General features: G+C 43.8%; 1 protein-coding gene across 2 annotated transcripts in view; it reads left to right on the top strand.

Moving 5' to 3' along the window:
- The first annotated feature begins 17,563 nt into the window (after positions 1 to 17,563).
- Positions 17,564 to 24,613, top strand: part of gtpbp8 (GTP binding protein 8 (putative)) — a 45,134-nt gene continuing 38,084 nt past the window's right edge. The window contains exons 1-4 of one of the 2 annotated variants that reach the window (XM_063050988.1): positions 17,569 to 17,652; positions 19,422 to 19,564; positions 21,861 to 22,253; positions 22,634 to 22,732. In XM_063050988.1, the coding sequence (XP_062907058.1) occupies positions 21,900 to 22,253; positions 22,634 to 22,732 (453 nt within the window). In that variant the 5' untranslated portion in view covers positions 17,569 to 17,652; positions 19,422 to 19,564; positions 21,861 to 21,899. Of the gene's footprint in view, positions 17,653 to 19,421; positions 19,565 to 21,860; positions 22,254 to 22,633; positions 22,733 to 24,613 lie in introns of both variants that reach the window. The other variant, XM_063050989.1, reaches the window with a different exon arrangement.

Below are 24,613 nucleotides of genomic sequence, written 5' to 3'. Positions count from 1 at the left end.
TTACTGTACAAAAGAAAAAGATACACCGGCAGCAAGCTGTGCAGTATTCTGCTCTGGCTGCTAATCCAGGAAGGTCTATCCTCATACGATAAGCCTTTCACTCCTGGAATCATTCTCATGAAACTCCTCTGAACCCTGTCCAATGTCTTAAATAAGGGGCCCAAAACTGCTCACGATATTCCAAGTGAGGTCTCACCAGTACCTGTTAATGCGAAGAAGGCATATGCAATGTTCCTTCTTTGCACTTAAATCCTACTCCTTTCAAAATGAATGCTAACATTGCATTTGCCTTCTTCGCCACAGAATCAACCTACAAATTAACCTTTAGGGAATCCTGCACAAGCACTCCCAAGTCCTTTTGCACTAGGATTTTTGAATTTTCTCCCCATTTAGAAAATAGTCTATTATTTTATTCCTTCTACCAAAGTGCATGATCATACTGCTCCAGACACTAAATTTCCTCTGCCACTTCTTGCCCATTCTCCTAATCTGAATAAGTGCTTCTTCAGCCTCCCAGTTTCCTCAACGCTACCTGCCCCTTCACCTATCCTTACATCATCTGCAAACTTGGCCACAAAGTCATCAATTCTGTCATCCAAATCATTGACACTACGTTAAAAAAAAGTGAAACACCTCTAATCATCAACAGCCAATCAGAAAAGGCTCCTGTTATTCTCTCTTCCTCCTGCCAATCAGCCATTGCTCTATCCATGCTAGTATCTTTCCTGGAATACCATGGGCTCTTATCTTGTTAAGCAGCCTCAAGTCAAAGGCCTTCCGAAAATCCAAGTACACAACATCCACCGATTCTCCTTTGTCTATCCTGCTGGTTATCTCCTGAAAGAATTCCAATAGATTTGTCAGACAAGGTTTTCCCTTAAGGAAACCATACTGACTTTGGCCTATTTTGTAATGTGCCTCTAAGCACCCAGAAACCACATCCTCAACAATCGACTCCAACATCTTCTCAACCACTGAGGTCAGGCTAACTGGTCTACAATTTCCTTTCTTCTGCCTCCCTCCCTTCTTGAAGAGTGGATTGACATTTGCAATTTTCCAGTCATCTGGAACCTGGTGATTCTTGAAAGATCATTACTAATACCTTCATAATCTCTTCAGCTGCCTCTTTCAGAAACCTAGGGTGTAGTCTATCTGGTCCAGGTAACTTAGTTACCTTCAGACCTTTCAGGTTTCCAGGCACCTTCTCACTAGTAATGCAACTTCACTCACTTCTGCCCTCTGACACTGTTGAACTTCCAGTATACTGCTAGTGCCTTCCACAGTAAAGACTGATGTACAGTACTTACTCAGTTCATCCAGAACCACTCTGTTATTGTTTTTACCTTGTGCACTAATGTACTGATGTCATAAGGAGGTGGCTGGGAACGGACCCAAGTGCAAGACACAGACGCTGAAGTACTAGGGACAGGACTAGGATACAGGGTGAGAGCAAGGACATGGACACAAAAACCAGGAACCCGGAACAGGACTGGACAAGAGAACTAGGAGCCTGGGCTTGGACTCCAAGCCAGAGACTGGACAAGGACCCAGTACCTGGGTCTTGCCTCTGGCTCGGACCCCAGAACTAGGCAAGGACGAGGCTTGGCAGGCAGGCAGGACGAGGCTGGAGTCTTCAGGCTTGAGGCTAGAGGCTAGAGACGAGGCTTGGCAGGAGGCAGGAGGCTGGGGTCTTCAGGCTAGAGGCTAGAGACTAGAGACGAGGCTTGGCAGGAGGCAAGAGGCTGGAGTCCTCAGGCTAGAGGCTAGAGACTTGGCTTGGAAGGAGGCAGGAGGCTGGAATCCTCAGGCTAGAGGCTAGAGACTTGGCTTGGCAGGAGGCAGGAGGCTGGAGTCTTCAGGCTAGAGGCTAGGCAGGAGGCTGGAGTCTTCAGGCTTGAGGCTAGGCAGGGTCCTCCTGGGCAGAGCGCGGTTCTCCACCCGACAGAGGCAAGGCACGGGAAGGGACAGAACCAACCCCAGGTAACGGCAAGGTGGCCTGGCTTACCTGGGTGGAGGCAAGGGACAGGAAGGGAGCTAGGTACAGGGTGGCTGCAGGACAAGACTGCAGGTGAGACGAGGCAAGAGTTACCAGCAAGACAAGGCAAGGCTTCAGGCAATGCAAGGTGAGACAAGAACTTCAGGTGAGGCGAAAGTTACCGGCAAGACAAGGCAAGGCTTCTGGCAAGAAAACAGAAAGCAGAGCAAGGGAATCAAGGAGTAAGTACAAGAACAATCCAGCTGCCACACCCTGGTCTCTGAAGGTATTTATGCAGCCAGCCCCAACAAGCATCAGTTGCCTCAATTAGCTCAACAAGAACAGAAACAGGGTAGACAGGAAAACCTGGAGCAAGGGTAGATGGACCAGACTGTGAACCAGAATATGGACTTCACGGACCGGACCATGACAATTGAGTTAATCTGTATGAACAATATGCCGGATTAAATTTTCACTGTACCTCTGTCTACTAGGGTGCCATGGTAGCCTCGCGGTTTGTGCGACCCTATTACAGCTTGGACCATCGGAGTTCAGGGTTCAATTCCAACGCGTCTGTAAGGACTTTGTGTGTTATCCTCGTGACGATGTGGATTTCCTCCCACAGCCAAAAGAAGTACGGGTTAGTAGGTTAATCGGACATTGTAATTTGTCCTCTGATTAAGCTAGTGTTAAATAGGTGGGGTGCTGGGTGGCACAGTTTTTGAGCCAGAATTTGCCTTGAAACGCTGCTGCCAAATCTCATCCAAACGTAAAACTGGAGTCCCATTAAGTGTTAGCTCTGGCTGAGTGTAGTCTCTTCGACTATCATGGTCTCCTTTCAATGGTCCGTTAACAGTCCAAACTAGCATTGTTCTGACTGCATAGGGTCTATCATTAACACTGCAAATCATTTGGAAATGCAGCCATTTCCAATCCTGAAGCGACATAGTTACTCACAAGATTCTCTTGACCCATCACGTGTAAGAGAATGCGTGCTCCTTTTCCTGTCAGGTTGAGCTTGTTCAAGAGGCTCCCTGTGCAGAGCACTGCTGGACTTCCTTGATCTAGGAAAGCATAAGTAACCACTGTTTTGTTACCCTTCTGACACTCACCCAGAACTGAAACCATAGGAAGTTTACAATCATGATCAGCAGCCCCTGTAAGACCATGCGATGCCAGGGTGGTAGTCACTGCTGTGTTTGCTTCATTCCTGACTTGTTTCCAATCTGCACACTTTTCAACCATTTCACTTTCCACAGTAGCCACGGTAGTGGCACAGCTACTTCCTTTAGCTTGACAACAAGTTTGTGATCCAGTTTTGTTCACACATTTAGTTACTGCCGTTCGATGTAGCTTTGTACACTTTCCCAAACACTGGGTGTGTAACAATCTTTACTTGCCTTCCAATAAAATCAACAACATCGGTGAAGTTATCCTCATGGCTGTGCCTTTCTTGCACTTCATACACCGCAGATCTCCATTCTTTTGAAATTCAGGAGGTAATTCATACAGTTTTAGCTGGCAAGTTCAACTCATGCATGGCCTGCACATCTTCCATAGCGTTGCAACTGACTCTAAGAAAAAGACTGTAGTCTTGAAGAGTTTTCACGCCTTCTGATTTGATATGTGACCAAGAAAGATCCTATTCCTTGTAGGCTGCAGCAATTATCTGCTCATCACCAAAACGTTCCTGTTTAAAGCTTTGGCCCTCAGATACCCTTTTTCTAGGCTGACTCAATTGCAACATTTGACAGGCTCTTTGAGGTAACCTCCAGAGTACTATTTGAGAAGATAGAGATGGTCATAATCTTCAGTCCCTTCACTGCTATTCCTGAAAGCCCTCATAAATTAACAATTCTACTATGGATCACTTTTGAAGATCTGAATTTCTCTGTCAGGCAGAGATGCAAGAAGTTATTGTTGCATCACGATGCTTGTTATTTCCTTCTGTGTCCTTCTGGCCTCCAGTGTGGTATTTAGACCTTTATCATCTGAAACACGGGTGTTTCCATGCTGCAGATCAATGTTCCCAGAAGGAACTTGTGTTATTGGATATGGCATAGGTTCAGAGTGCAGGCTGAGAGTGAACACCCTGAACTATCCCTTAGGATTCAAACCCGTGGCTCATAGATGTTTGATTCTCAAATGTATCCACTTTGACATCCAATATGCTGGATTTTCTCTGTTCCATGTCAACATAGGAACTCTCACCATAGAACTGCACTGCTGGAGTACGCTTAGTGCCCACAGCACTTACAGTCCTCATCTCTTTAACTCTGGCCATCTTGGCTGCAATTTCTTTCTGCAACTTAGGCTCCTCCTTCTTCCTTTGAAGCTACTCTGTCTGTTCTTCCTAATTTCTCCAAAGCTGTTCCTGGTTTTTCAGAAGTTGTTCATTCTATTGTTCCTCATCTCTTCGAAGCTGTTCTGCCTTTTCCTCCAAGGCACGATTATTGCTCAATATCTGTTGTCTTATGTATAACTCAGCTAAATCAACCTCCATTCTAATTCAAACAACAAGAATACAGCAGATGCTGGAAATTCAAGCAACACACATCAAAGTTGCTGGTGAACGCAGCAGACCAGGCAGCATCTCTAGGAAGAGGTACAGTCGACGTTTCAGGCTGAGACCCTTCGTCAGGACTAACTGAAGGAAGAGTTAGTAAGAGATTTGAAAGTGGGAGGGGAAGGGGGAGATCCAAAGTGGGGTTCCCCCCCCCCTGTCTTTCTTCCCGGACCTCCTGTCCCATGAACCTCTCATATCCCTTTTGCCAATCACCTGTCCAGCTCTTAGCTCCATCCCTTCCCCTCCTGTCTTTTCCTATCATTTTGGATATCCCCCTCCCCCTCCCACTTTCAAATCTCTTACTAACTCTTCCTTCAGTTAGTCCTGATGAAGGGTCTCGGCCTGAAATGTCGACTGTACCTCTTCCTAGAGATGCTGCCTGGCCTGCTGCATTCACCAGCAACTTTGATGTGTGTTGTCCATTCTAATTCACATCGATTTGATATCAGACGCATCGGTCAAACTGCTAGTGGCTACAGAACATACTTCACGCACTTTAGACACGTTGTCTTCAACTTTAGATGTAGTCACAGCTTATTCCTTGCCTTTGTAAATATTTTAATTTCCCCCAGGGAACTGAGCTTCAATATCGCATATTTGTTTAATTTCTCTCTTAGTTTCAGGTTCACTGCTTCTAGCTGAACTCATTTTGTCTTCCAAGTGCACAAATGAGACAAAACAATGGCAGTTTCAATTCAGCATTTGAAATGCAATACTTCAATTCTTCAGCATTTCAACAGAATCAAGGGTCAAACACTTCAAGCAAGCACCACTGTAGAGCTTTCCAGTCCAACCTGGTCGAACCTGGCAATGTTTGACCATTCAAAACTGTGTTTCAAATCCAAACACACAGTGTGAAACAACAAAAAGAGGTTGTTACATGCCACAAGCTGCTCTATGCTGATGCTTCCAATTTCTCAGACACATCCGAGTGCTGATATTGGTCTGGTATAACTTTCAAGATCTTTGCTGTAGCGTCAAAAACTAATACAATCTCGAAACAATTTCTGCTAGCCTGTGACTGCCACGGGGATATTATACCTGCATGACGCACCCTCAGCTCCAATGAAGTGATTGTTCCAAAGAGCCGAATCCCTTATTTCGATCCTTTATTAGCAATTAGCAAATGTACAATCTTGAAGTGATATTACATGGTCAGCAAAGATATGATCTCTGCCGGTCCCAAGCAACCAACTGCCACAAAATAAGCAAGAATACGTAACTTATTCCCCTTGCTTTTACCATGCCCCACTCATGTGACTAGTTAACACAATAAACAGAATAAATATGCAACACAAGGTTGCTTAATAAGGTAAGAGCCCACGGTGTTATAAAAAAGATAGCAGCATGGATAGACCATTGGCTGAATGGCAAGAGGCAAAAAGAAGGAATGAAGGGAGCTTTCTCTGATTGGCTGCTGGTGAATAGTGGTTAGTGTTAGGACCATTTCTTTTTACATTGTATGTCAATGGTTTGCGTGATGGAATTATAATTGGGTGCATTTAAGATGGTGGTTGATAGGTTCTTGGCTTTGTGCCAAGTTTATGGATGATGTGAAAACAGGTGGAGGGGCTGACAGTGTTGAGGAAACAGGGAGGCTGCAGAAAGACAGACAGGTTAGGAGAATAGGCAAAGAAGTGGCAGGTGGAATATAATGTCGGGAAGCATATGGTCATGTGCTTTGGTAGAAGGAATAAAAGCACAGAATATTTTCTAAGCAGGGAGAAATTTCAAAAATCCGAGGTGCAAAGGCATCTAGAAGTCCTTGTGCAGGATTCCCTCTTCATTTTTCCTACCACTGTTGTTGGTACCAATGTGCACCATGATTTCCAGCTGCTCACTGATCCCCTTGGAGGGTGCTGTGGACCTGATCTGAGAGATCCCTGACCCTGGCACCTGGGAGGCAACATACCATCCAGATATCTTTTTCACATCCACAGAATTTCCTGTCTGCTCTTCAACTATGAAATCCCCTGTCATTATTGCATTCTTCTCCTACCCCCTTCTGCCACAGAGCCAGACTCACTGCCAGAGACCCAGTAGCTACGGCTTCCCACTGGCAGCTCCTCCCTCTCAGTAGTATCCAAAGTCGTATACTTCTGATTGAGCGGAATGGCCACAGGGGTGCTCTGTATTGGCTGCCTATTTCCTTTCCCTCTCCTGACACTCACTCAGCTGCATGCCCCCTGCAACTTAGGAGTGGCTACCTCCCTGTTGCTCCTGTCTATCACCTCCTCATTCTCCTGCATGGACCAAAGTTCACCTAGCTGCAGCTCCAGTTCCTTAACACGGTCTCTAAGGAGCTGGAGCACGATGCATTTCATGCAGATGTAGATATCAGGGAGACTGCAGGCCTCCCAGTGTTCCCACATCTCACACAAAGAACATACCACTAACTTTAGACTCATTTTCATCTCAGTAGCTATGTACTAATAGACAAAGAAAGAGAGAAATAAAACTTATGTGAAACCTATTTAGATCCTCCGCCTGCTCTTGCCCAGGCCTTTTGAGCCAAAGCCTGGACACTCTGGCAGTGTCCACTCCAACAATGACCGCTCCTACAATGACTGCTCAGCTTATACTTTTCTTCTATTGGTCTTTGCCAAATGCCTAAGAGATCATTATGAATGAGGCCCACTGAAAAGTCCCGAAAAGCCCCAAGCTCTTTTTAAAACTCGTGCCACCTCAACCAAACAGCGACTGCTCACCGAAAGTTAGACAATCCCATGAGTCAAGAAATATTATTGTTCTCTTACCTATGTCGATATCACATATTTACTTTTTAACATGGGTAACTTTCTATATTAGATTAGATTAGATTAGATTATTAGATTATGAGGACACGCAGTTCTCTTTTATTGTCATTTAGTAATGCATGCATTAAGAAATGATACAATGTTCTTCCAGAATGATATCACAAAAACCCATGACAAACTGACTTAAAAACTGACAAAAACCACATAATTATAACATATGGTTACAACAGTGCAAAGCAATACCGTAATTTGATAAGAACAGACCATGGCACGGTAAAAGTCTCAAAGTCTCTCGAAAGTCCCATCATCTCATGCAGACGGTGAACCTCCAGCGCCGAAAACTTGCCGATGCAGCATCCTGGAAGCATCTGATCACAGTCCAACTCCGAGTCCGTCCGAAAAACTCCGAGCCTCCGACCAGCTCTCCGACACCGAGCGCCGAGCACCATCTCTGCCGAGTGCTTCCATCCTGGCCCCAGCAACAGACAATAGGCAAAGCCGAGGATTTGAGGCCTTCCCCTCCGGAGATTCTTGATCGCACAGTAGCAGCGGCAGTGAAGCGAGCATTTCAGAAGTTTCTCCAGGTGTTCCTCCGTGCTTCTCACGGCTGTCTCCATCAAATCAGGATTGTGCACGGCCCCCTAGTTAACACATAATCAATATCATTCGGAATGGCTGCACACACTGCGTCGTGCCGCCATCTTCTCCTCCCTCCAATTGTGGTTTTTAAGATTTCATGTAATGTACTTTGTAAGTATGTCGTTCACTGCTAATGATTGCATTTTACTAACATGATTTACACCTTTGACTTTTATATTAAAACCAAACTGTCTCACTGCATTTTGGTTTTTATGTTATACTATTGTAAAAGACTTACCAGGAGGAGAAAGATAGCTACCCATGAGGAATGCTATACCTCAGATAACATTTTTACCTATTCTGTGGTGATTTCTTCCAAAATGGCGATGTAATCTTAGAGACTCTGAGGTCTACAGAGTGTTATATTGTCACAATGTAGAAACTATTTGAATGTGTTTTGCTATTTGCTTACTATTTGGGTACAGGCACACACTGTGTATGTGGCCTTTCTACAATGAAACAAGTAGGACCACTAAGCCTCTGTTATACTTAATGCTACAAGAACAGTTTGTATATTTGGTTGTTAAAATCCCATGGTCTGACAGAATAGACTGGAATCCCTTGCTCATTTAAAGTTTTCTGGGAAAACACAGAAGTTGGGATGATGTATCAATTCTTCTCAGTCAGGTCCAATCCTTAACAAAGTAAATGGGAAAGACCTGGGCAATTATACCCCGAGTCCAGAATCACTAAAATAGGAAGAAACTTAATCATATGGTGCAGTTGCTATGGGAATGCTAAGCTAGAACATTTCAATGGGTGTTCAATCCCGTGGAAGGAACCCAACTAACCCTTTTGTTCTGACATATTTTTCTGAGGGGTTCAGAATTGAAAGTACAGACAGAATCCTCAACAGGAGAACTGTATTTTCTTTACCTGACTACACGTATAGAGGCAGGTTGTCTTTATAAATATTATGTAACCCTCTCACCGGGCTCATATGCAAACAGCTCAACAGCTAACTTGGCTAACAGCCATGTGACTCAGTGGTGAGAAGGCCAGCTTTCATAAACAATATACGTCTAGGGTCGATATGATTTGGGGTTCAACCAAACAGAAATGTTGTCATGCTCCGACCCAAGGAACCTCGATTTGAGCGAGTGCTGTGTAAATTCTGCCCGTACACAATCATCGGTCGGCAAGAAGTTACAGAAATTATAAAATTATAAAGGAAGTATACTTACAAATTTCGGCTTTATTGAACAGTTAATAGGAAAAATAAAATTAAAAAAGTAAAAGGGCCCATTACAGTTAGACCAGTCCAATGTGCACGTAACTATTGGAGATAGTACTGGAGCATTTGGGGATGTATCATGCGCTGGGCCCATGGTCCATGTGAGAATTCATGCCACACTTGCAAATCCCCTTGAAGACCCATCTCAAACAAATTGGCTCTCTCTCAGGAGTATTAGCAGATCCTCCTTGGAGCTATTCATCTGCATAAAGTTCTCAGGCAACATGAGTTCTCCTTCCAATGGCATTCTGCGGCATCTTCCTTTTTGTCCCACACCACAGCTCCTGGCAAAAAAATACCCCAAACCAGACTACTGTCCTTCAGAAAACGCTTCCCCACAGCTCTCTAGAACCTTCTCTCACATACCACGATCCTGATTGGCTGACTCACATTCCAAAGTCGGACAACATGGCTCCTTACCTTTAGCCGAAACCAAAGCACACTTTCCAGCCTGGCACACTGCCTTTACCGAAAACTGCTAATATAAACTACCTCACAGCATAGCAGTGAAAATCTTAACCAGGGACTTACACTCTCCCCTCTGCAAAAATAGTCGTGTTCTTATGACTTTGAAACTGATTAAACCATTATTAATTACACAGTATTCAAATGAAAGTCATGATTTCAGGACCTCCAATCCATTTGCAAATGGAAGAAGCATATCTCATCATTGGGAATGGTCATAAGACTCTGTTTCCCAGGTGCATCCACTGCCAGCCTAGCTAGGGGTTTCCTAACCTTCTGAGATCTTCTTATCTCACCTTCAGGTTCTCCAGCTTCAGCCACTCCATGTGACCTTTCCTGTCTACCAGAGGATGCCTCCCCCTGACTATCTCCCGTGACCTCTGGCGGTTCAGGTCCCCTGCTCCATGACTGAACTTAGCTTCCTTCAGTTTGAGCAGGTGCTGTTGAACACCTTCAACCTCTGCTGGTACTAACCGGTGAGATGACCTCTCTCAGAAAGGTGTGTACCTCTCTCTAATAGTGTGGCAAATACCCTTGGAGCAACCAACATCAAATTCAGCAGTAGAAAAGGCATGTTCATATTCCAACATCTTTTCAGTTAATCTCCTTTTCCATTCCTTGGGTATTGGTGATCATCAAAGTTGAAAGACTTTGATGTCAACTTCCTCAATCCAGGAGACTGTTTCTCTTCCATTTTCCCTGGAAAACTAGACACTACCGTCGCAAAAAAAAAAATGGGCAATTGGCATCCCCTGTCTGAGGATAACATTTCTTCTTGGGGTGTTTATGATAATCACTGTCATCTGTTTGCGGAGACAGCGGAAGATTTCTGCAGTTCAAGTCTCACCAGCGCTCCTGCAGGTAAGTATGACTCTTCTTCCAGATCATCAGGATCATCCACCTGGATGGCCGAGGTGTTGGGAATTCCAGCGAATTTGGGGGTTTCTGTCAGTCTAGCTACTCCTCCAGGACGTAACATGATAGGATTAAACAGGGTGTACCACAAAGTTCCTTGTGTCTGCTCATCATCCTGCTTAGGAGGAACTTGCACCTTCTCAATAGCAGTTCTGAACACCAGTTGAATAGACAAGATTGTGAGAACTCTCCGTTTCTCTCCTTGCATGCTCCCATGAGCCTTCTCACAATGGAGGCATTTGTTCCCACAAGAATGGATGCTTCACCCTTTCAACCGGGTCCAGACAGACCAACATTCACATGTCAACATTCTCAGTTACTCCAACATCTGCTTCCGAAAACTCCAGTTTCAATGACAAGTAACCATCGTACAGATACTTATGAGTACTAAGCCCTCAAAATCTCAAGGATGCTGAGCAGCATCAAGGGTAAATGAGTCAATACCGGTTGACAAAGGATCTATAAAGCAAAGTAACTTGAGAACCTGTGTCAAGTATGGCTCAAGCATAAACACCATCAATCTGTAAGGAAATATCAGAGCTGAACCTTCAGGAATAGTGGTTTCCATTTTATTATTTCCCTTGATACACTGATTGGAACATTTCCTCACAAAGATGCCAGCCCATTCCTTTACTTGGTCCCGCCACAGTTTTGCCTCTTTTCCTCTCTGTTTGATTAACTGCCGACTTACTTTTCAAAAAATTTCCTGCCCCTCACAGTCTCACTTGAAATGCCCATCCTCTCCATATCTGTAACAGAAAATACCGGTCACCTCTCTAGTTAAGGGACCCTTTTGAGTAGCAGTCTTTTGTGTCGTAAATCCTAAAGGTGGTTCCGGCTTCCCAATAGTAGTATGTTTAGCTGAAACATTAGCAGACATCCAGCAAATCAGCTCAACTTGAAGGTTTTCCACCTCTTTTCTCAAAAGCTCTATCTTTGTGACATCAGGGGTTACTTTAGCAGCAGAGGCTACCACTGAAGACACCACTTGGCTTTCGGAAATGCTTCACTTCTCAATCATGTTTTCCCTCTCTCTAACCTCTCTGAGTTACTCAGTGAACGATGGAGGACGGTGCAATCTGAGGGTCATTCAAGTATGTAGAGTAATCACAAACGAGAAAAAAACTGCAGAAAAAAGGTCAGGTCTCACCTGTGAGTCTGTGGGGTAATATACTGTGGCCAGTGCTCCTGTTGTGGCCTCCTGTATATTGGTGAGACTTGACGTAGATTGGGAGACCGTTTCACTGTGCACCTGCACTCCATCCGCCAGAAGAAGCGGGGTCTCCCAGTGGCCACCCATTTTAATTCCACTTCCCATTCCCATTCCAATATGTCTATCCATAACCTCCTCTACTGTCGCAATGAGGCCATACTCAGATTGGACATGCAACATCTTATATTCTTTCTGGGTAGCCTCCAACCTGATGGCATGAACATTGATTTCTGGAACTTCTGGTAATGACCCCCGCCTCACCATTCCCCATCCCCTTTTCCCTCTCTCACCTTATCTCCTTGCCTGCCCATCGCCTCTCTCTGGTGTTCCTCCCCCCTTTTCTTTCTTCCATGGCCTTCTATCCCTACCTATCAGACTCCCCCTTCTCCAGCCCTGTATCTCTTTCACCAATCAACTTCCCAGCTCTTTACTTCATCCCTCCCCCTCCAGGTTTCACCTATCATCTGGTGTTTCTCTCTCCCCTCCCCCCCCCCCCACCGTTTAAATCTACTCCTCAGCTTTTTTCATCAGGGAGCCTAAGGAAAAGGAACCCTTAGGAGGCAGTGATCATAATATGATAGAATTCACCCCACACGTGAAGAGGGAGAAAATAAAGTCAGATGTATCAGAATTACAGTGGAGTAAATGGAATTACAGAGGCATGAGACAGGAGCTGGCCAAAGTCGATTGGAAGGGGGAACTAACAGGGATGATAGAAGCACAGTAATGGCTGGAGCTTCTGGGGGTAATTATTCTAAAGGGTAGATGAAGCACCCATGGCTGACAAGGGAACTCAAAGACAGCATACAAGAAAAACAAAGGACGTAATAATATAACAAAAATATTGGGAAGTTAGAGGATTGGGAAGCTTTTAAAAACCAACAAAAGGCAACTAAAAAAGCCTTAAGTAGAGAAAAGATGAAATATGATGGCAAGCTAGCCAATGGTAGTAAAGAGGATACCAAACGTTTTTTCAAATGCAGTAAGTGTAAAAGAGAGGGGAGAGTGGATATCAGACTGTTGGAAAATGACGCTGGAGAGGTAAGAATGAGTGACAAAGAAATGGCAAATTAACTTGCTAAGTATTTTGCATCAGTCTTCACTGTGGAAGACATGAGCAGTATGCCAGAAATACGAGAATGTCAGTGGGGCAGAAGTGGGAGTAGTTGCTATTACTAAAGAGATGGTGCTTGGAAAACTGAAATGTCTGAAGTTAGATAAGTCAGCTGAACCAGATGGTGTACACTCCAGGATTCTGAAATAGGTAGCAGAAGAGATTGTGGAGGCATTAATAATGATCTTTCAAGAATCACTAGATTCTGGAAAGTTTCCAGAGGACTGGAAGATAGCAAATGTCACTACACTCTTTAATAAGGGAGGGAGGCAGAAGAAAGGAAATTATAGGCCAGTTGGCCTGACATCAGTGGTTTGGACAACACACATCAAAGTTGCTGGTGAACGCAGCAGGCCAGGCAGCATCTATAGGAAGAGGCGCAGTCGACGTTTCGGCCTGAAACGTCGACTGCGCCTCTTCCTATAGATGCTGCCTGGCCTGCTGCGTTCACCAGCAACTTTGATGTGTGTTGCTTGAATTTCCAGCATCTGCAGAATTCCTGTTGTTTATCAGTGGTTTGGAAGCTGTTGGAGTCCATTACTAAAGATGAGGTTTTGGGGTACATGGAGGCACATGATGAAGTAGGCCAACATCAGTCTGGTTTCCTTCAGTGGAAATCTTGCCTGACAAACCTGCTGGATTTGAGGAAATAACAGGCAGGATAGACAAAGGAGAGTCTTTACACGTTGTTTACTTGGATTTTCAGAGAGCTTTTGACAAGGTGCTACACAGGAGGCTGCTTAACAAAACCCTATGTTACTACAGGAAAGATACTAACATGGATAGAAGACTGGTTGACTGGCAGGAGGCAAAGAGTGGGAATAGAGGGGGCCTATTTTGGTTGGCTGCTGGTAACTAGTGGTGGTCCACAGGAGTTGGTATTCGGTCTGCTTCTTTTCCCATTATACGTCAATGATTTGGATGATGGAATTGATGGCTTTGTGGCCAGGTTTAAGGATGACATGAAGATAGGTGGAGTCAGGTAGTGTTGAGGAAGCAGAGAGGCTGCAGAAGGACATTGGGAGAATGGGGAATGTGACAGATGGAATACGGTGGAGGGAAGTGTATGATCATGCACTTTGTTAGAAGGACTAAAGGCGTAGACTAATTTCTAAACACAGAGTAATTTCAAAATTCAGAAGTGCAAAGTAACGTGGAAGATATTGTGCAGGATTCCCTAAAGGTTAGCTTGCAGGTTGAGTCGGTGGCAAGGAAGGAAAATGCAATGTTATCATTCATTTCAAGGCAACAAGAATATAAAATCAAGGATGTAATGTTGAGGCTTTATCAGGCATTGGTCAGACCTCACCTGGAGTATTGTGAGCAGTTTTGGACCCCTTGTCTTAGAATAGGTGTGCTGGCACCGGTAGGCTCCTGAGAATGTTCAGTAGAATGATTCCAGGAATGGAAGGGTTAATGTAATGGAGTGTTTGATGGCTCTGAGCCTGTACTTGCTGAAGTTTGGAAGAACGAGGGAGGATTTCTTTGAAACATATTGAATATTAAAAGGCCTAGATAGGGTGGATGTGGAGAGGATGTTTCCTGTAGTGGGTGTGTCTTGGATCAGAGGGCACAGCCTTAGAATAGATGGACATATATTTAGAATAGAGATGACAAGGGATTTTTTTTTGCCAGGGAATGGTGAAAGTGTGGAACTTACTGCCTCAGATGGCTTTGGAGGCCCAGTCATTGGGTACATTTAAAGCGGAACTGGATGGGTTCTTGTTTAGTTGGGGTGTCAAAGGTTACAGAACGAAGGTGGGAGAATAAGGTTAAGAGGGATAATAAATCAATCATGATAGAATAGTGGAGCAGACTTGATGGGCTGAATGGCCTAATTCTGTTCCTATGACTTATGGTCTCATGGTATAATATCTCCTGCATTCGCATTCCCATTCTCTTTCATTCACCGGTCTGCTTCCGTCAGCAGTGGTCAGATGTGAAGCAACATGTTGTTGTTCAGCTCTTTAATTCTATGTAATGATATTGTTACTGGGTAGACTTTGTTCTGTCTGTGATGGTGGCAAGAAGGTGAGTCATATGGTTTATCCTGAGTCCAGTGTTTCCACTGGCTGTCTTGCCCAGTCTGAAAACAGGCACAGATATCATTTGTTAGGAACAACACCTGGGAGTGTATCCTGTCTTTTCAGGCAGCCCCCTTACCATTATTTTGGTCACCTAGATTTGAGAGGACTATCTTTTCTCCCTCAGGTTCTCTCCAATCAGCAATATGTTACTGTTGTTATGTTCTGTTAACCTGGTTACCATGATCCTTCACATCTCCATATAATTCCATTCAATCGGCTCTAGTAGTTTCTTTCACTTCAATTTCTGACATCTCACGTTTTGTTTTTTTAGCATGTGCCTGCATGCGTGTGCCTGTGCGTGTGCGTGTGCGTGCGTCCATGATGATGCCTTTTTCATGGCTTTTACGGGGGGGGGAGAGAGGGGAGAGGGGAGAGGGACACTGTGGGGCCCACCACTTCTCACACAGACATTTTCACAGTATTTTCCCTTTTTTTTATTTTACAAGGTCAAGTTGCTATCTCAACCCGGCACAGATGGAAAGCGTACTTGGGGGCAGACCCGACTAGTTTCGAACCCGGGAACCTCACCTTGTTGCGCCACCAGCCGGCCTAACATCTCATGTTCCGTTGCTCTTTTCGGCCTGTGATCTCTCCACTCATTCCCTTTCTGCTTCTTACTCTCTCCTTTCTGGTGTACCTTTATTTGTCAGGACACTGGAGCAGGGATCCAATCGCAGACCCAGTACTGTGCACACAGTGATAGTAATTGAGTAACAAATCCCAAGGTGCAAACAAAGTCAGCATCAAAGTTCAGGCAGAGATCCAAACAACCAGGGAAATCCAAAAGCCAGAATCGGGAAACAGGCCGTCAGTATTCAGATGGACAGAGTACAGGTGCGAATGCTAGAAAGGCTCAGGAAAATTCACTGACACAATCTGGCAACAAACAGGTGAAAACACAGGACTGAAATACACTGAGCAATAAACAGAGAGGGTGATGATAGATGGAGCACAATGAGACACGGGGGCAGCAATACAGGTAATAATGAGAAGCAGGTGAGAGACGGAGTATTCAGTAATACAGGGGCCGGAGTAGAGCAGGAGCGGGGACAGGAGCACATGGCAATACAAAACCACAGACTGACAGCTAGTGGGAAACATACAAAAACACAGAGTTCAACTGGAGGTACTGACATTATTTTAATTGCTACAGGCAGCCACACTGCTTTTAGAACTTCTTCACTGTGTTTAACCCCTACCTTTGGGACCCCCTGACATGATTCCTATACATTGTTCCAACTCCTGTCCCTGTTTCTTCCTTCCTGTGGGCCATGTTGCCTGCTCTGTGGATCATACAGGTATGCTGTCCCTGTCTTGTCCATGTTATCTCTCCCTTTCCTGAGTCTATGATAGCACCTGCCTTACTTAAAGTGTCTTTCCCCAGGACAGTACCCTTATTGTTTGGGTGCACCCAAAAATCTGCAGGAAACATCCATGACCAAAGGGAGTTTTGGTTTTTTTTGCCAGGTTCAGTATTCTAAACACAGCAGCTTCCACTTGTAAAAACCAAAGTGTTGCTTTTGAATAAGTTTCAACTAATACCCCTGGTTTTGCTTCTTATAAACAGGAGCCAGTCTTCAGTTCTTCATATAACTGGCAAGCAGCAATCAGTTTGAGGTTATAAACACAGCTTTGCAAACAAGCGATGTCTATGAGGCCACAGTCTTGCTGGCCCCATAGCACCTGTGTTAACTGCTGAAGAGGTGCAGTATAAGACACAGGTTATTTAACTTGGCTTGTTTTAAAATAGGCAACACTGGCTAAGTTGCTTAGTTCAAGGCCAGATGGATACTACCATTTCGCATATCGATAGCTGAACTATCAATAATTTGGAAGGTTTATGTGCATAAGCTTCACAACATTAATTGTGGGTACCTGGGATCTCTTGTCTCCAGAGCTTTCAGACCACTTGTGTTAAAAGGTAGAGATATATTAAAAAATCATAGCGGAAACATGGGGTGAACTAGAAACCATTCCTCTGCCTTCATTTTCTGTGAAGGACAACTGGTTTGTCTGCAATTCGGAGGGTAAGTATTTTTAGTTTTTAGGAATTGTACCTGTGTTTTGGAAATCCTTTGTGTCTAAGAAATGGTTTGTAATTTGGAAACATTTTATAAGATAGAAATCCTCTGAGTTTTAAATGTGCATTAAGACTGTCACTTGAATTTAAATGTATAACAATGAAAATAAATGAACTGAATTTAAACTGCTTTGTTAGCTGGAAAGGTTTTCACCTTGGTAGAGAGGAGGTGAACACAGGACATAGGTGGTGGGTATTGACAGCTAAATGGATCATGGAGAATAAACAGGGAAGTGAACTAGTCTTTGAAAGTTGGATAGTTACAGTACAACCTCCCTCTAGTTGGGGGTTCCTCTGGCAATTTAATGTCTACTGGATAGGGCTTAATGCCTTTGCTTGAGTTTAGAACTTAGCGGTCAACAAACCCAATACTATCACCCATGAAACCGGCAACTACAGCTAGGTTATTTTCACCATTATCTGCAGAAGCTTTTTGACTATCTGTGTAAATTGCTTTGTCCCAGCAAAGGCATCATCAAGTAGTAAAACAGTATAAATATTGGATATTGTTAGGAATGACAGGAAGACGGGGTGACAAAGAAGAACTTGATTTCATTCTTCAGCCATTGGTTTCTGCGTTGGATGACCTGATCATCTGCAACATGTTGGTATGTTCTTTTAATTCATAAGAATTCACCTAAGTTTGGAAATGCTTTCTAGTTTGTAAATCTTTCGTAATTCTTTAATCTTTTATAAATCAAAAATCCTTTGAGTGTTAAATGTGTGTTAAGAACTACACTCAGTGTTCACTTTATTAGGTACACCTGCTTCTTTATGCAACTATCTAATCAGCCAATCATGTGACAGCAACTCAATGCATAAAGACATGCTGATGTGGATAAGAGGTTCACTTGTTCGGATCAAACATCAGAATTGGGAAGAAATGTGATCTAAGTGACTTTGACTGTAGAATGATTGTTTGTGCCAGAGAGGATGGTTTAAGTATCTCAGAAACTGCTGATCTCCTGGGGTTTTCATGCACAGCAGTCTCTAGACTTTACAGAGAATGATACAGAGAAAACATCCAGTGAGCAGCAGTTCTCTGCCTTGTTAATTAGAATGGTCAGCGGAGAATGGCCAGACTGGTTCAAGGTGACAGGAAGGAAATAGTAACACAAATAACAAAGTGTTACAACAGTAGTGTGCAGAGCATCTCTGAATGTTCAACACATTGAACCTTGAAGTGGATGGGCTACAGCAGCAGAAGACCATGAACATACACTCAGTGGCCACTTTATTAGGTACAGGATGTTTCTAATAAAGTGGCCACAGTGTATTTTCATAAGCACATGAAATTCTGCAGATACTAAAAATCCAAAGCAACATACACAGAAAGCTGGAGAAACTCAGCAGGTCCGGTGGCATCTATGAAAGTGGACAAACAGTTAATGTTTCAGACAGAGACCCCCCTTCAGAACTGGAAAGGAAAGGGGGAAGATGCCAGAATAAAAAAGGTCAGGGGAGTGGAGAAAGGATAGCTGGAAGGTGATGGGTGAAGCCAGTTGGGTGGGAAAGGTAAGGAGTTGGAGATGAAGGAATCTGATGAAAGGAATGGACCATATGGGAAAGGGAAGGAAGTGGAGCATGGGGGGGGGGGGGTGAGGGAGATGATAGGTGGGTAGAGAAGAAATAAGTGGCCAGAGTGGGGAATAGAAAAGGAGGGGAGGGAATTTTTTTATAACTGGAAGGGGAAATTGATATTCATGCCATCAAGTTAGAGGCTGCCCGGACGGTGAAGTATTGCTGCTCCACCTTGAGGATGGCCTCGTTGTGGATCAAGAGGAGGCACTGAGTGTATGTATAATTAAAATAAAACAAGCTGTGTTTAATTACTTTGTTAGCTGGAAGTATCTCTGTTTTAGTAAGGGGGCGGGGACACGACTCAAGCTGTGGGTATTGGCAGCTAGGTCTCACTGCAGAGACGGGAAAGTAAGCTCCTATTTTTAAGAGTAGGTAGATACAGTATAACCTTCCTCTCGCAAGGGTACCCGATATTTACTGTGTATCGGAGTGGGCTTTAAATCTTCTTTTGAGTTCAGGGATTTGCGGACAGGGAACGCAATACTATCATGTCCTGATGTGCCCAATGCCTCCTGCGTTGCGAAATAATTATAAAATATCACGGGCTTGACGAATTGACTGACACAACGTAATTAATATCCATTCTCCAGAAGAAGAGTGAAAATGAACACATCATTAAGGAACAATATTCTGTCTTGATTCAAAATTTTTAAACACTGTTTCACTATCTACATCAAAATGGATGTAAAATAATTTTATATCTGATACAGGAACCCAGAGGCCGATGTGGTGTTTATTGTAAATGTGTGTGGGAGGGGCAGAGGACAATTTAATTCTGTATTTGATTTTTTTCCAGACAGAAGAGGACTTTTGCTTTAAACACCGGTCCCGCTGCTGCAGGGGTTCCTCCCCGGCCCTTCCACCCGCTCCTCTTGTTTCCAGGGGGACGGTGAGGGTTGGGACGTGCAGTGGCCTAGCTGCTTCCCTGGGCAGCGGGAGGTGAGTGAAGGCGAGAATGGTGCGGTGAGGGGAAAATCGGCGAGTACGGGCTTTCTGAGCAGTAATGAGCCGGGCTCGAGTGGCGGCCAGGAAGCTGACGACCTTCCCCGTTGAAAACGGAGTGCCGCTTCCGCTCGGTGGTCTTACGGCGCGACTAGCCTTCAGCTCTGTGCTCCTGTCGCCCATTTCATCCAAGTTATTCAACTCTCTCTGTACCTGTTCCCCCCCCCCCCATAAACCAATGTGCATCGGTCGCTTCACCCCCACACCCTCGTTTCGTGTGAACATTGTGAATCTTATGTCCCTGTTACAGCAAGGTTCTCATTACACGTCTGCATGCATGTACGCCCATCTGGCAATAAACTTGACCTTGTGTTGGGATCATGGTCGGCACAGGCATTGTGGACCAGAAGGTCTGTTCCATGGAACTCCTGTTAGTCAATCCCCATTTCAACACAGCATAGTTTCTTACACAAGATGTTAGACAAGTGCCAATGGTTCCCATTGAAAATAAAAAAGATGAGCTCTCAATTCTTCTGACTCCTCCACATCTGCTCTCAGAATGAGGCTTTTCATTCTAGAACGAAGGAGATGTCCTCCTTTTTCAAAGAAAGGGACTTCCCTTCCTCCACCATCAATGCTGCCCTACTAACGTCTGCTCTTACCCCATCCTCCTGTCATGCTACCTGGGATAGGGTTCCTCTTGTTCTCACCTACCACCCCACTGGCCTCCACATCAAGCACATAATTCTCCACAACTTCCGCTGTCTCCAATGGGATCCCACCACTAAGCACATCTTTCCTTCTCCCCCACTTTCAGCTTTCTGCAGGGGTCGCTCCCTATGTGACTCCCCTGTCCATTCTTCACTTCCCACTGATCTCTCTCCTGGCACTTCACCTTGCAAACGGAACAAGTGCTACATCTGCCCCTACACCTCCTCCCTCACTACCATTCAGGGTTATTATGGAGCATCAATAAAAACTGGTGAGAGTCAGAGAGGATGTGTCAAATTTCTTCAGCTTTCTGAGGAAGTAAAGGCACCGATGAATTTTCGTGGCTGTGATGTCTACATGGTTGGGCCAAGACAGGCTAATGGGGGTGTTGCTCTCAAACCTCTCAACCTCAGTATCGTTGATGTGCACCACACCCCCTCCCTAATGTCAATGACGAGCTATTTTGTATTACTGATACTGAGGGAAAGGTTCTCAACATATCACTATGCTACCAGGTCTTTAACTCCTTCCTATCTTCTGAGTTATTGTTATTGGAAATATAGCCATCAGTGGTGGTGTCATCTGCAAACTTGTTGATGGAGTTAGAATCTGGCCACGAGTCCTGAGGATTCTGTCTTGTGCTGCGCCAGTATTCAGGATAATTTGGCAGAACTGTTGCTGCTATCCTGACTGATTATGGTCTGTTGGCCAGCAAGTCGAGGATCCATCTGCAGAGGGTTGTGTTGAGTCCCTGTTCTATGAGTCTAGAGATGGATTTGTTGAAGGCAGAATTGTGGTCAGTAAACAATAGTCTACCATAGGTGTCTTTTACTGTCCAGATGCTCCAGAGATGAGTGGAGTGTCAGGGCAATGGTGCCTGCTGTAGACCTGTTTTAGTGAGAAGCAATTGCAGTGGGTCAAGGTTGTCTGGAAGGCTGGCATTGTATATCATGACCAGCCTCTCGAAGAACTTCATGACGGTTGATGTCAGAGCCACTGGAGGACGATTCATTAAGGCACATTACCTTATTCTTTCCTAGATATTGGGATGATAGTGGAATCCTTAAACCAGGTGGTATATTGGAGATGAGCAGGTTTAAATGAGCAAGGTTACAAAAGAAAGGCATAACAATAATACTCAAGCATATACATAGACAGATTTCCCTTCTCTAGCTGCATGTTTGTTCACAGATGCCATCTCTAAGTTGAGAAAGAATCATTAAACAGGTCAGTGAGCATTGAAATAGATTGTTTTTTAATTTAATAATAATTTATCAGAAAGAGCCTTCTTCTGATGAAAAAGTAATTGACATGAAAAATTAACACTAATTTTCTCTTTCTACAAGTCTTACATGATATGCTGAGTTTTTCCAGGAATTCCTATTTCTGTTATTTAAATGTTCATTATCTGCGTCATTTTGCTTTGTTCCATTCTGTTTCAAAATGTATAATCAGTTCTGAGGTCAGTGAGGGCAGTTAAAACTTGTTTTAGTTCACACTTTGTGAATGTTGCTTTTGAGTTCTCAACCTGTTGGATGTTGCTTGTGTTTTTTTCATTGTGACTTCCAATTTTCTCTTTCAGGTTTATTTCGTATTTATAATACTACATGAGACTGGAATAATGTTGACAATACGATCAAGTTCACACTGCTTAGCACAAGTGTTGAAAACAAAAGTGGCACAAGAGAGAGCTATTTCACTATGCCCTGTCCATGGAAACATACACAAGCTGTCTTCTGTCCATGAAGTTTCTAAATTCAGCACAAAGAAGCTTGTCAGTGTTATTTATCCATTAAAAATCTTGGAACAGTACCTGGTGAAGAATGTAAATAAAATGAACTTCCAGATGTTTAATCCAAGTTTTCAGGATATTGCTGCTGCAGAACAATTCTTCATGCCTTCAAGAAAGCACAGTATAGATTATTTCACCTCTGCTGTCAGGATTGATCATGCACCAGTGACATCCCAACCAGAGGTTAGTGCTACTTTTCCCCATGTTTAACAAAAGTCATATATGAGGTGACTGTCCTGAATTAACAACAAGGAAGTATTTTTTTCCCATTATAATCTAAATCACCAGTTGTGTTCTTGGTTACAGAGACTGCAACCAATTCTGCATGTGTGGTTTCCACTGGGAATGCAGATTTGTGGAAATATATCTTCAACAAATTCTTGTACCCTTTTCTCTTGCTGTTTCAACTAATTTTCCAAAATGGATAGATGTTAATTAGGAATTCGAATAATTTTGACTAAAACCTCTACAATTATCATTGCGGAGCAATCTGCATATCAATACATTTCAAGCCTCTACTTCTTTACTTTATAGTCTACCTTATCATTTTTTTTCCCTTTTAGGTGTGTTTTATAGGAAGGAGCAATGTTGGAAAGTCTTCATTGATAAAATCGTTGTTTTCTTTGGTTCCTGGAATTGAAGTTAGAGTTTCAAAAACTCCTGTGAGTATTTGTAGGCTAAAGAATTACATGTTTTTGATTTTAAAAATGCCATAATGTATTCTATTGGTACAAATGCTATGTTGCATTGGACTCCTATGATGAATATATTACTTCTTGACTTCAAAATTATGTAGTAGTCTCAGGAATTTTGGAACCTCCTTCCATCACACATTATCCCCAATCACAAACTGTATTGTTATCCTGATCATACAAAAATCATTGGACCAGGAATTCTTCTATGCAGGGAAAGCTGGCACTGTACAGGGAGAATGCACTGGTTTTTCCTCAAATCATTAAGTGCCAAATTGAGACCAAAACGTTGTGTGGAAAAGAACAGGGCTTGCACACTTTGTAAAAAAATAAGGCCTTTACATTTTGGAGAAGTTATAAATGGTGAGAAGATAACATTGTTGGGTGTTGCTCAGGCTTGGAGTTAATAGGTTTGGGAGCATTGGTGGAAGGTACATAAGGGGCTGTGGAGTTCAGCCAAGTTATGACTGGAGGAATCAAGGATGATGGGGATATGATGAATTGACAGATGCATGAGTAAGGTTTCTATGGACATCTGGCTGAGAAGGCAAAAAGTGGAAGTGAGCATTTATTATTTTTATAAACTTATTTGCAAGGTTACAGAGTTTTAGATTATGCAGTAGTGGACTAGGTAAACTTAGTCCCTTTTGATTAAATATCAAGCTGTGGCTCATCTCTTCAATTGAAGGCCTGTTTTGTTGTAAGCGACTTATGTTCCTTCACAGGACTTAAGAACAGCGGAAAAAAAAATTCCAAAGTGATAGCTTTTCAGACTGGTTCATATCCTTGTTAATGCCTGGTGGCTTCCATGCATTTCACACATAGGGATTTGAGCCAAATTGTTGGATTAGGGTCCAGACTTTTTTTAATTGTAGGTTTTATTTTGCCTTGTACATTTAGCTTTCTTTATGCCCACTTTTGTTTACCTGGTCACCTGTTTGTCTGTAAACCTTTAGTAACTTGTAGCATATTTGGTTCTATACTTCTATAGTTTCTTTGTCTGCAAAGCTGAAATGTGACTCAGACAGTACCTGTTCACAAGTTTCCTTATCTGAACTAGTTTAGATTGGTTTGCATATGGTCAAGTTCTTTGTTACATGTCCTTACTTGCCTTGTTTGCAAGTACAGGCTGATTGAGTCCTTGGAGAATGGGGGCACAAGTGTATGATACATTGACTTCATTCTGGTGACCATCTTCATGCATGGCTGCATCAGGCAGTGTGTGGATCCAAAATATGTGGGCACCAGTGTCACCGTGTACTGAGGTTCTACCTGTTCCTGGTGCCATTATCGTGCATTGTCCTAGTCAACCAGACATGGCTGCAATACCATTCCTTTGTGGAAGTTTTTCCAAGTAAATGCCTTCGGCCACAAGTCCATCAGGAAGTAGGCAGCCATCAATCGAAGGTGATCTGGTGGACTGCGTCCTCTTCAGGGTGCAAACCTGGGTGGGAAGATTTGAAGAACCAGCTGTTGCCCGTGCAGCGGGTTCTCCCTCTCCACATCACTGATGGAAGGGCAAGCGCTGATACAGCTTGGCACCAGTGTCGTCGCAGAGGTTGCCAGAGTGAAGTTGTAAACATCATCAAACTGCCTTACTGATCCCGGATCCGGATTTCTTCCTCGGGGCTTGCTCCTGAAGCCTTTCCCATGGGTGGGTATGGCCACAAGGCAGCGGTGGTTGAAAATCAGAGTTTTCCTTCTAGGCGGGCTGCTGTCCAAGGCTGACGAGTCCCACCTGCCCAACATCAGGAAGTGGTCAACACAGAACATACTGTAGATGCTGTGGGACAGGGGTACTGTGGATTTGTTCTCTGAACAAACAGTCCAAACAATCTGGCAGAATGCCTC

Source organism: Mobula hypostoma, chromosome 6 (assembly GCF_963921235.1).
Source record: "Mobula hypostoma chromosome 6, sMobHyp1.1, whole genome shotgun sequence".
Taxonomy (NCBI): Eukaryota; Metazoa; Chordata; class Chondrichthyes; order Myliobatiformes; family Myliobatidae; genus Mobula; species Mobula hypostoma.
This window is presented reverse-complemented; position numbering and strand designations above follow the sequence as displayed.